The sequence below is a fragment of the Phascolarctos cinereus genome, unplaced genomic scaffold, assembly GCF_003287225.1.
Source record: "Phascolarctos cinereus isolate Bilbo 61053 unplaced genomic scaffold, phaCin_HiC Scaffold_1;HRSCAF=81, whole genome shotgun sequence".
Classification (NCBI taxonomy): Eukaryota; Metazoa; Chordata; class Mammalia; order Diprotodontia; family Phascolarctidae; genus Phascolarctos; species Phascolarctos cinereus.
In genome coordinates, this window is record NW_027555514.1 from 229,543,080 (window position 1) to 229,555,979 (window position 12,900).

The window sequence follows — 12,900 nt, forward strand, 5'->3', positions numbered from 1 at the left end:
AAAGTTTTCAAAGTGCTTTCCAGAAATTATTTCATTCGGTCCTCACAACAGCTCTATGAGGTAGGCACTATCTATTATCATCCCTATTTTGCAGATGAATAAAACAACTTGCTAGGTAAAATGACTTACAGCTTGCTAGTAAGTGTCTCAGGCAGAATTTGAACTCATGTTTTTCCAACTCCAAGTCCAGTGTTCTCTCCGTTTGATTATCTAGCTAGTCCAAAACATATTTCCACATTGCTTTCCAGAGTAGTTGGACAATTTCATAGCTCTACCTACAGTGTATTAATGTGCCTGTTTTCCTCTAGTATTGATTAGTACCTATCTTTATCATCCTTGCTAATTTGCTGGGTGTGAGTTGAAACCTCAGAGTTGTTTTGATTTGCCTATCTTTAATTATTAGTAATTTGAAGCAGTCCTTCATAGGGTAATTAATGGTTTGTTATCTTTATATCTTTCAAGGAATGGTTCTTGGTCTTATATATTTATGTCAGTTCCATATGTATCTTGGTTATCAGACCTTTATCAGAAATATTTGATGTAAAATTCCCTCTCCCTTCCCCCCATCCACAATTTCCCTACTTGTCCTAGTTTGCATTAATTGTTTTTGAAAAAACTTTTCAATTTTGGGTAACCAAAATGCTTGATTTCATCTTTTTTGATCACCCCTGTCCCTTGTTTAGTTAAGAATTTTCCTCTTACGCATAGCTATGAAAGAGATCCAATCTGATTATCTTCCCACTTTATGTTCCTACTTGTCCTTTTAATAATAATAAAGAATGGTACTAGACTTTCTAATGCTGCATGTATTACCTACTTTGTTGGATGTCAGGTAAGATTGTGAAAAATCTGTCTGAACTCTGCCACTTGAGAATTTCTGTTCTGTCTTACATACTGTTGGATGTTAGACATGGTTGATATCTTGGTTTTGCTAAATTGCCTAAGATAAGCCTTTTCCCTCACTGTATTTGGAACACTTCTGTGGGGAAGCGGCAAGGAAAATATCAACTACCATTTACCAATTCAAGATTTATGGTGCAAACAGCATTGCACTAGAAGTCAGTATGTCTGTCATCTAATCTTTCTCCCCCTTCCCTCTCCCCATAGCTGTTGACCTTGCAGAATTTATTTACCTCTTTGTTTCATCTATAAAGAAATAATGCTTTATGTACCTGAAGGCAGTAGGCAGACCAAATGCTCGCTTGAGGTTTCTTCTTTATGATTTAATTTGTTGTTTTACACTTTTTAGAAAAAGCCAATGTTCCTATTGCCTTTGTTTCAAGGTATGACACTTTTTTCAGCTGCATGTATTGGCTCACCTGTATGGGATTTAGCAGTGGTATTGATTTGCTTTTTTAATTTTCTCCTTGTAAATACCTTTTTTCCAGTTACACCTCTCCAGCTAAATGATCCTTAATGAGGCTGAGTAATTTAATACAAGCCTAAGCCTCAGAGGCATTTTAATTTGGAATTAGATAACTGTACTATTAACCTCTTAGTCTAATGTATTTTTTCATATTTATTTGGATCATAAGAGAGTGCATTATATTTTTTTTGACTTTTTTTTTTTAAGGCAATTGGGGTTAAGTGACTTGCCCAGGGTTACACAGCTAGTAAGTATCAAGTGTTTGGTCTGAGGCCAGATGTGAACTCAGGTCTTCCTGACTCCAGGGCTGGTGCTCTATCCACTGTGCCACCTAGCTGCCCTTAGATAGTGCATTATTAAGGATAGAAGACCAGCCTTGGAGTCAGAAAGACCTGGGTTCGAGTCTTTTTTTTGATACATACTCCCTATGTGACTCTGAATAAGTCACTTAACCACTCAGGCCCCCCCCCCAACTCTCTGAGTCTATAAATTAGAGAATAGATGCTAATCTATCTTGGTACAGGGAGTTTCCTCTTTGGGAGTTCCCTATATCAATGAAATCTCAAGTCTAAATCTCTGATCTTTCTCCTGACATTGCATGGCCAACAATGGAGGCTGGCTATCCACCTCTTATCACTTGTTCTTATCATATACCTACCCCTCTTCTCTTTCTTCCTAGCATACAATTCCCTTGATGACAGCTCTTAGCCCTGTTTTTGGTGTTTGTCATTGGTTGTATGGGCACACAGAGTGGGCTAGATAGAAATGTAGCAGGGAGGCACATGAGGGTTTAAAAAAAGTATACCCAGTGCCTACCCAGGTGCTAGGATTATATTAAGTACTTAAATACTTTTGAATGACAGACATACTGATCAACAAACTCTATAGGCTGTCCACCTAATGCACATTATAATCTGGACAATTGATTCTCCAGCTGCTTCTGGAGCTCTTAACCTGGGATCTATAAACATTTAAAAAAAATCTTGATAACTGTGTTTTGATGTAATTAGCTTCCTTTGCAATCCTTTGTAGTTTATTTTATGCAGATAAGATCACTATTCTGAAAAGGGGTCCATTGGCTTCACCAGATTGCCAAAGGGATCCATGGCACAAGAGTAATTAACTGGTGATCTGCTTAGTCTTTGTTGTGTGGATTTTGATTAAACCACTTCTCTTGGGAGTCGCTGTAATGTTCTGGGGCTTGATGTAATCAGCATAATGCCCTATGCAAAGAGAAGCACCTGGAGGGTCTCACTATCCACAGACAAGCCCCTCTTTGACTTGGTGAATATACACCTCACTGTAGTTTGCCTTCTCATGTTTGTCAGAGGATCATTGAACTGGGCTTTTTTTATTGTTACATCTTCCAAGGAATCTTGAATGACTTTGAAACTTTGTTGTAAAATTGCCTATAAAGCAGCATTTTATTCTACCAAATCAAACGCTTTTTATAGGTAACAATAAGCATAATAGGATCCTATATCCTCTATATCTTTCAGTTAATTATGCAATCCGTTGTTGAATGTTGCTCGTGAAAGCCTGCTTTTCCCCTATTAATAACTTCACGAAAGATGCCCTCTATTTGTGAAAAGATAAGTCTCATAAAGATTTTGTATAGATGGGAGAGTAGGAATAAAGGTTGGTAGTTATTGATATCTTCTTGGTCACATTTTTTTTGGTGTTAATAAGGTCTGAGATTTTTTCCATGGGTTTGGTATCTGCTCCTCTTTTAGATAACTTGTATATTGGTCTCCCAATGACTTCACAATTACGTTGCATCCAGGATGGCTCCCCTCTCTGTATGTACTTGATCCAAATCTGGCTGCTTTTCCCCAGTTTTGGTCCCTTTAGTGCCATTTCTGTCTCGTCTGTACTATGATGTTAGGGTCTAACTATGGTGGTTATACTGTCCTCGATGGGAAAAAAAACCATTTCGTTATAATGATTTTTGCAAATATTTTTTATTTTTATTCAGTTTGCATTCCTCCTTCCATTTTCACCCATAAATACTTTTGGGATTTCTTTGTTTATTTGGATATCTTGCCAAGCTTTCTTTATGGTGTGGTTTTATACATCATTGCTTCTCATTTCTTTATAAACAACACTGCTTGTAATTGTTAATCATCCTTTGTCAGATTTCACAAATGAGTTTTTTAACCTGGTGTTCTTTGGCAGTCATCTCTCTATTTGGCATATAATTCAGATGTTTTTTCTAAGTTGCTTTTGAGGCTCTTTTAGTGTCCTCGTAGCAGTTCAGTTCCATTGATTAAATTTTTGGATAAAATAACTATAGTGTCAATGTAATTTGCCTAGTTCCTATTTTTAATTTTCAGTTAATTTCCAATTGCCCAAATAAATATAAGTGCAAAATGGTATATAATAAGTCCATTTAAAAAGTGTAAATCAAAGTACTTTGTGAAGTCTCAGGTTGGAATGGGGGGAGGTCATTTCTACCTAGTGGGGGAAGGGAACTCAGGGAAGGTTTCATGGAGAATGTAGCATTTGATTTTGGACTTTAAAAGAGTGATAGGAAGGGAGAAACACCCAGGTGTAGGAAATAATGTGGGCAAAGACGAGAAGGTAGGAAAGTATAGTCCTTATTTAACAGGCACAGAGTAATCTAGTTTAGCTGGTGGGTAGAATTTGTAGGAAGGAATAGATAGATAAAATTGGAAAGGTAGAGGAGTATTATAAAGGGTATTGAATACAAGGTAGAGGAATTTGAAGCAATGAAGAGCCACTAAAGGATTTTGATCAGAAGAATGACATGATTTTATCTAACCATAAAGAATATGAATTTGGAAACAGTAGATTGGAGAGGGGAGAGGATGGAGGTAGAAAGACCTGCTGTAAGGCTAGTATAATAGTAAAGGATGGTAGCATTGGGAATAGAGAGGAAGGGATAGATTTGAGAGATATTATAGAGGTTAGTAGTTTGGAGGTAACTGTCTGAAGTGAGAGAGGAGAAAGGGATAACACCAGTTTCAAACATGGAAGATTGAGTGAACAGTAATGTCACTGGCATAAATGAGAAAAAAAAGTCAAAAGGAGAAGATGGATTATTTTGGCCTTGGTGAGTTTGAGGTTCTGATTTATGCAGAGGTGAAAGTGTCCTGTATAAAGCTGAAAATGTGAGTCTGAGTCTGGGGCTCAGAAGAGAGATCAGGGTTGTATATATAGATTTTAGTCTTCAGCTTAGAGGTTGAAGCTCTGGGAGTAAATGATATTTCCAAGGAAGAAAGTATAGAGAAAAGTAAAAAAAAAAAGCTCAAGACAGAACCTAGGAAAGCATTTCTTATTAAAATATCAGAAAGTAAGAAACCGTGAAAGAGGACAAAAGAAGAAATTAGGGAGCAAGAAGAATATGAAATCAAAGAAAGAGAAACCGTTAAGCATGAGGGGATTGTTGACCATGTGAAAGGTTGCAGAGAGTGGGTAAAGAGAGGAGGCTTGAAAAATTACATTTGACATTTAGAGAGATTTTGGGTGACCTTTGAGAGAATAGTTTCAGTAGAATGGGGAGGGGCACAGAAATTAAATAATAAAAGTTTAAGGAGATTTTAAGTGATAAGGAAGTAGAAACAGTGCTCATGGACAATTTTATTTTTTCCCCCCAAGAAATTTTACAGTGAAGGGGGAACAGTAGTTAGAGGGGTTAGAAGGATCAAAGATAGACTTTTTTAATATTGGAAACCTGAAGTGTTTTTAGGGAGATGGAAAGGAAGAAGGATAGAGGAGGAGACTGAAAATATTTTTAAAAGGGGGCATGATTTTTAGAGTAAGTTCTAGAGGAGGAAAGAGAAATGGTATCAAAGATGCAAAGGATGGGATTAAAGGCTTTGCATTAGCCTTATTGAGGAGTAAGGTCATCTCTTCCTCTATGGCTAGAGGAAAGGAGGAAAAGATGTAATGAGGTTTAAAAATTTTGGGAAGTGGGGGAGGATAATTGAGGGAGCACAATTGGATGGTCTCAAAATTCTTAGTGGAGTAGTAAGCTAAATCTTCTATTTTAAATTTGGGTAGTGAGGGTATATTCGATGACTTGAGGAAGAATGGAAAAAGTTTGCAGCAGTTGTTATAAGGGATGATATAAGGGGCCAATAGAAGCAGGGTATAAGAAATGCTAAGTAGCCGTGGGGTCTTGAGGTTATGTCCTAGATAAAATTGGAATTTGGCAGTGTAGGAGCAAAATTAGAGAAATCAAATGTGGATGGCCATTAAAGCGTGGTGACAGCACGAGTGGAAAGTGAAAGATTCTAGGATGGTAGCTAGTGAATCACTAAAGTGGATTCAGATTCAATAATGACCACGGAAGTAAGTGAAACCAGAACAGGAGAGATTGATGGGACAATAGAGTGGGGACTGGAAGTCCCAGTGGATAGAAAAAGCTGGTTTAGCACAAGTGAAAGAGGTAGAGGATATGAGGTTATGATCAGACAGTGACATTTGAAGACGGGGATTTTTCAGTGGGGACTGTTTCATAAAATGATGAGGTCCAAGGTGTATGACTAAATTGAGGTGAAGAATGAAGTCATTGTAATTGAGGAACCATGGTTGGAAGGTGTGGTAATCAATGTGAATGATCAAGTCCACTAGGGTATTGTCTAGGAATGAGATAGAGAGAAAGCCTGTGAGTTAGTTGGTAAAGTCATTGAGAAAGTTGGGAGAGTGACCTGGAGGTCTGTAGGTGACAACAATAAGGATGGAGAAAGAGTAGAGAAATACATTGCAAATATTTCAAGATAAAAGAGGTTTCTAAAGAATAGTGGCGTATGATTGGTGTAGCATTGGGGAGCAAAGAATATGCTAATCCCCCTTCCTGGCCCAGCAAGAAAATCAGTCATGGGCATTTGTTAGATGTCTACTATATGCCAGGCACTGTGGGAGGTGCTGATTGGGGTAGGAAAAGGAGTGACCTCCAATGGAGAGGTTGCAAGGAATTAAAATAGCAAGAATGTGTTTAATCATTGATATTTGTTTACATATTCAGATGTTAATGATGAAAGAAGAAGAAAAGAGATAATATAAATTTTATTTCCAACTGTCAATCAGCCCACAAAGATAAGATCTCATGCAAGTACTTAATTTAGACATAGCTCATTGTTAAAATAAATGATATTAAAACCGAAATATCTATAAAGAATATAATATAAACTATATGTCTATGTATTTTTGATATAGTTATAATGGAAGGGCTACTTATGAGCATTACTACAGAGTTCAGCAGTATAAACTGCAGCTACATAGTAATATCTTTTTTAATGTCTTTATCTATTTTTATTAAATTTGTATCCCTCTAACTTGCAACTCACTAGGAGAACATGATTGGCAAATCCACAAAGGGTCCATTTTTTTTATTACACTTTTTTCTTACCTATCTTGAAAAAGTGTGTTTCTGGTCATAAGGGGATTCACTGTACATCACTACATTAGGGAAAAAATAGAGTTGCCCCTCAAAATACATAGTTCTGTTAATGGTGGCTAAGTAATTATGTCTTCCTCTACCCAGAAAAAGAAACAAGACCACCAAAATCAGCTCTTCAGTCTAGCTGTACGAAATAGAAATACCCAGGATCCTTGGTCTCAAGGAATTCTCTTCTTTTTGGAAGGAGGAGATTTTAAATTGCACCAGAATCTAGTACCTTATAAGAAGTTCTTTGAGGAGAATGGAGAAAATTTTACCTTCAATGAAGCCCTGCTGAGTTATATAAAATCACAAAAATATAGTATATCCCAAAAGTCTTATTGCAGTTTTAAACTATGAAAACTTAATTAAATTAAGCTAAGACTTTTGAGATACATTGAAATAGTGAGTTTTCATTTTTTACTTACTCTATGGTTTAGTTTCTACATTCTCAATGAAACCATCTATTAACAACAGCAATTCTTGGATTGAGAACAGCATTGTGTCCGCAGGAGGCAAATTTAGCAACCAGTTTTGGGTGGTATTTTAGATCAACAGCAGCTCCTTTGGCATATGCAGCAATGTGGTACAGCAGATGGAATGCTGGATTGGGAGTTGGGATTTGAATCCCACTTTTGACATTTACTAAGCTCCCTGAGCCTCAGTTTCCTCACTTACAAAAGGAGATAATAGTTTTTCTAGGTATACCTACTTTACAGGGTTGTTGTGAAGATAAAGTAAGACCAGGTTTGCAAAGCGTCTCACAAATCTTATGTCACAATGTCAGTTCTTATAACGCACGGCGCTTCAAAAGGGAACAAGTGGAACTGCCGGTCATGATTTTTGTTCATTTTGTTCATTATTGTGTTTGTTGGCTCTTAATGGAGGACAATGGCATGAAGTATATATCCTGGTGATGTTTATTTAATTCCATGACATGGACTTCAGAAAGAGCTTAAAAATTTCTTTTTAATACAGACAGATAGAATGTTGTGAAACAGCTGATGAATTCTACAGTACCATGGGAAGATTGACTCAGGAGATGCTGGAGGACAATCTAATTGAAAGCAATGAACTCATGCAGGTGAGTAAGGAGAGAAGGAGAGAGGACCAGATTTGTTTCATTGGATGTTTCTCTTTTGTGTTTTATAGAGAGCTTTTTGTTTTTAAAGTACCATCCTAAATAGAAACAAATCCTCAAGGATATAAATCCATGCCTATGTAGAGGTTATTGTGGTTGAAATACACACGTGGTTGAAAAAGTTTAAAATGTAGTCAACCTGTTTTACTTTGCCAAGTTGGCATTCTCTCTCCCACTTGTATGCCTCTGAACAGGCTGTCCCCATAGCTGGAGCACAGTCCCTCCTTATCTCCATCTTCTAGAGTTCTTGGCTTTATTCAACACTTAGCTCATGTGCCACCTCCAATAGGGACTGTTTCTTGATCCTTCTAGTTGCATTGTGTGGTAGGAACTGTAGGATAGCCAGTTCAGTTGGACTAGAGAGTGGGGAAAGTAGGTTGGGGCAAACTAGGTGCCAAACAAATGAGTTTATATTTTCTCCTAGAGGCAAACAGTAAGCCACTGGAGTTTATCTGCCTGTCTGTCTGTCTGTCTATCTATCTACCTATTTTATAGTTAATATTTTATTTTTCCCCAATTACGTGTAAAAACAGTTTTTAACATTTGTTTTAAAAAAATTTTTGAGTTCCAAATTCTTTCCCTCCCTGCCTTTCCCTTCCCCCCTTATTAAGGAGGCAAACAATTTGATATAAGTTATACATACGTAGTCATGAAAAACATTTCCATGTTAGTCATGTTGTAGAAGAAGATACAGACCAAAAAAAAAAAAGAAAAAGAAAGAAAGTAAAGAAAAGGTATGTTCCAATATGCATTCAGACTCCATCAGTTCTTTCTCTGGAGATGGATAGCATTTTTCATCATGTCCTTCAGGATTGTCTTGTATCATTTTATTGCTGAAAATAGCTAAGTCATTCACAGTTGATCATCATATAATATTGCTTTGAATGTATAAAGTGTTCTCTTGGTTCTACTCACTTCACTTTGCATCAGTTCATGTAGGTTTTTCTGAGAACATCCTGCTTGTGATTTCTTATAGGACAATAGTTTTTTATCACAATCATATACAATAACTTGTTCAGCCATTCCCCAATTGGTGGATGCCCCATCAATTTCCAATTCTTTGCTACCATTAAAAGAGCTGCTATAAATTTGTTTGTATGTATAGATCCTTTTCCTTTTTTAAAAATTTCTTTTGGATACAGACCTGGCTGAGGAAGGGTAACATGATTAGACTTGTGCTTTAGGAAAATCACTTTGGTGGCTGTGTGGTGAGAGACCAAATAAGACCAATGAAGCAGGGAGACCAATTAAGGAATGATTTCAATAGTCCAGGTGAGAGGGGATGAGAACCTGTTCTGAAGTGGTGGCTATATGAGTGATGAGAAGGGGTCAGATGAGAAGGATATGGTAGTGGCAGAATCAACACAACTGGACAACTGCTTAGACATGTGGGATGAGGGAAAGGAAGGAGTCTAGGATAACACCGAGAACCTGACAAATCACAAGGATGGTGGTACCTTTGATGGTAATAGGGAAACTAGGAAGAGAAGTAGCTTTGGGGTGGGGGTGGGGGTGGAAGAGAGAGAATAATGAGTACTAATTTGGACAGGTTGAGTTTGAGATATCTCTGGGAAATAATAATGTATTTTTGTGAAACCAGTTAATTTCATTTGGTAGAATATGCTTGTATTACTGATCATTTGTGTATATATATATATATATGCATATATATATATATATAAGTGACAGTGTGGTACGATAATAATAATAATAATAATGATAATAGCTAACATTTATATGGTGCTTTACACTATTTTGTACTATTTTGTAAAGCGCTAAGTGCTTTACAATTATTAACTCATTTGATCCTCACAACAATCTTGGGAGATAGGTGCTATTATTATTATCATCTCCATTAAATAGATGAAGAAACTTAGGCAAGCAGTGTTTACGTGACTTTCTCAGTATAGTTGCTAGAAAGGCAGCCTCAGAGTCAGGAAGACTTGGGTTCGTAATGCCTTTGATACATATTGGATGTATAAACTTGGGTAAGTTGCTCAACCTTCCAGTGTCCCAAGAAATTTTTAAGTTGAAGAACAGCTGTTGGTCTGTGTTGGTAGAGGGACTTTCTTTCCTTGAAATGAGGGGTCCAGTCCAAGTAGAAATATAATGTCCAATTAAGGGAAGGAATTGTCACCCTGTATTAAGTCATGTTTGCACCGCACCAAGAGTATTATATACAGTTTTTTGTGCCACATTTTAGAAAGACATTGACATGCTAGAGAGCCTCCAGAGGAGGGTACCTAGCATAGTGAAGGGGTCTCAAATTTATACGAGGAAAGTCAAGGGAATCGGTGATGTTTGGTCTGGAAGAGAGATAATTCCTAGGAACACAGATTGCAGCTTCAGATATTTGAAGGGCTGGAATGTGAGAAAGTAGGATTGGACTTGTTTTTGGCCCCAGAGGGCAGAATTCCAAAAACAGAGAGAAACTTGGCTCAATAAAAAGAAACTTCCTAAAAATGAAAGTTGTCTAACAAGAGAACAGGATGCTTTACAAAATAGTGAACTTCTCTTCATCAAAATGTTGAGGTAGAGGCAGGCTGGGCATTTATCAGTGATGCTTTGGTAGGAATCTCTGCATTGGGAGTGGCCTAGGCAGCCTCTGAGACATTGTCCCACTTCAAGATTCAATGATACTTTGGCTCTGAGATAATTGGTAAAATCTAGAATACATTACATTGACTGCCTAGTACCATTCCACAGGAAGCAACTGACATAAACAGTCATCAAAGTACCAGGATGTGATCACTTTTTTTTATTATAAAGATATACAACCTTTGGGAATGAGAATGTTTTCCAAATTGGGAAGCATTTAGTAGTTTTTAATTTTTTTCAAAAGTTATCTGCCTTGTGGCTGTTGGGCTATGCCAGAGAATATTAAACACTATACAGATACTGTCTAGCATTAGACAAACATGAAAGAAATGAGAATGTTCAGAGTAAATAATATGACACGAGCCACAGAGGCAATAGATATAGTATAAATTAATGAGGAGACAACATATTGGAGAAGACATATGGCATAAAGGAAAAATATTGGGTTAGGAAGCAAGAGATCCAGCTTCTGGCCCTGGATATGTCCATGGGCAAACCATTTAAAACTTCTCTGTGTCTCATCATTTTCTTGGAGATAATTGTTCTGAGAAAAAATGAGGTAATTTCAGTCATATACTTTGTTTTCTTATGTAGCCAGTATAAGCTCTGAGTATCCTTATCCCATTCTCCTATGTGAAAATCTGAGTCTCAGGAACCTAAGCAAGGCTTAATTTTCCTCAAGGGGTTCTGGGGATACCCCTGGGAAGTCAGAAGTAATTCTATAATGGCACTGGCTTGAGCCCCACTGGTATACTTCTCCCCAAGATTGTCAGTTGAGAATCTGGATTGTTCTCTCTTCTGGTTCACCACTTCCTGGAACTCCCTAATTTCATGCTTTATTCATAACTCAGCGAGTCTGAGCAAATTTCTCAGCCATTTGAGATAGATTTCCTGTCTGGTATAATTTCCTTTCATTAAATGGTTTGCAAAGACTTTTCATACTCATAGTCTATGGCCTATGAGTGATATTTATTGATTGGCTATCTTATTATTTAAGTGGGGTAGGGTGATGAATCAATTAATCCCCATCTTATACTGACTTGGAAGTTTAAAAGATGTGATAAAGAAGCCAGAAGATCTGAGCTGATTAAAAAGGAAACCTACCCAGAGCTGGCCCTTTTCTAGTCTGTCAGATATCTTTGGTTTGAGTTGTCCTGCATAGGAATCAGGAGAGTTATCTGGAGAACATCTGTATCCTCTGGGTTTAGAAAGCTTAAGTCATGGGCTGAAGGAGTTGGTAGATGCAGTATTGTAGCCATATTTTATTTTCTGGCTAGAATTGGAACATTAAATTATAGAACAACACAAGTCCTTGACAACCACATCCCTTGCATTCTCTTTATATCAGCCCTTAATGTTTTAATTCTTGCCATCTGCTTTATAGCTTCTAGTTTTTTTTTCCTCTCTTATCAACAAAGATCAGCTATAATATTGACCTACCCTATCCTCCAGGCATGGATGTGTTCAATGACATCACAAGGCCATTTTTTTGGGGGGGTTAGGCAATGGGGTTACGTGACTTACCCAGGGTCACACAGCTAGTAAGTGTTATGTGTCTGAGACTGGATTTGAACTCAGGTCCTCCTGAATCCAGGGCTAGTGCTCTATCCACTGCACCACCTAGTTGCCCCTATCACAAGGCCATTGTGTGCAGAAATGCTTGGTAAACAATATTGGTAGTGGTCTCAGAAAAGGAAACTAAAAAGGATTACAATTAAAAGTTGAGATTGGTGAGAACAATGATCACGAAACTGATCATTCATCAGTATAAATAAAATTTTCTATGAGAGCAATGCAATTGAATACGCTTCATTAATTTTGAACATATTCTTTTGACACTTTGTGCCAATACAGGGATTTTTGAAGGACTGTTCTGAATTTGCCTTATTTTGGTACTTGGTTTTAGTGGCCGTCATTGCTGAAATAGATACATGCTCCCAATGGAAAGAGAATCATCGGCTGTCCTTCCTAGATATTGACATTTTTCCATTTTTCAATCTCATCTAGCTCCCACTTGAACCCTTTCAGTGATGGAGAATTCAGTACTCTGTCTGGGGAGAAAAACACAAGTGGTTTCTTTAAATATATATTTAGACATTTCACTAACAGCTCATGATTTCCACCTTTTTTATTTCTTGCACTTTTTTCTCTTTTGAAATGAGCAATTAACAACTTCCCTCAAAACTCATTCACAACCTTGGGAAAAGGTGACATGTTTGGGAAAACCCCCCAAATCCCTGTATTTGCTCAATCACAAGATCATCCGCCAGACTTAATGTTTACCCCAAACTCTGATTTTAGATGTCTATTTTAAGTTGCCCCACCCCATCCCTCTTGCCCAAATTAGAGAAAAGCAGTGACTGTCACAGAAGCACAGTTATGCCTTCTGTG

General features: G+C 37.3%; 1 protein-coding gene across 5 annotated transcripts in view; it reads left to right on the plus strand.

Annotated features, from left to right (window-relative positions):
* The window catches only part of TBC1D30 (TBC1 domain family member 30), a 119,036-nt gene that overhangs the window by 83,490 nt on the left and 22,646 nt on the right, over positions 1-12,900 (plus strand). For all 5 annotated transcript variants that reach the window (XM_020990191.2, XM_020990192.2, XM_020990193.2 and 2 more), the window contains one exon: positions 7,749-7,854. In XM_020990191.2, coding sequence (XP_020845850.1) covers positions 7,749-7,854 — 106 coding nt within the window. The remainder of the gene's footprint in view (positions 1-7,748; positions 7,855-12,900) is intronic.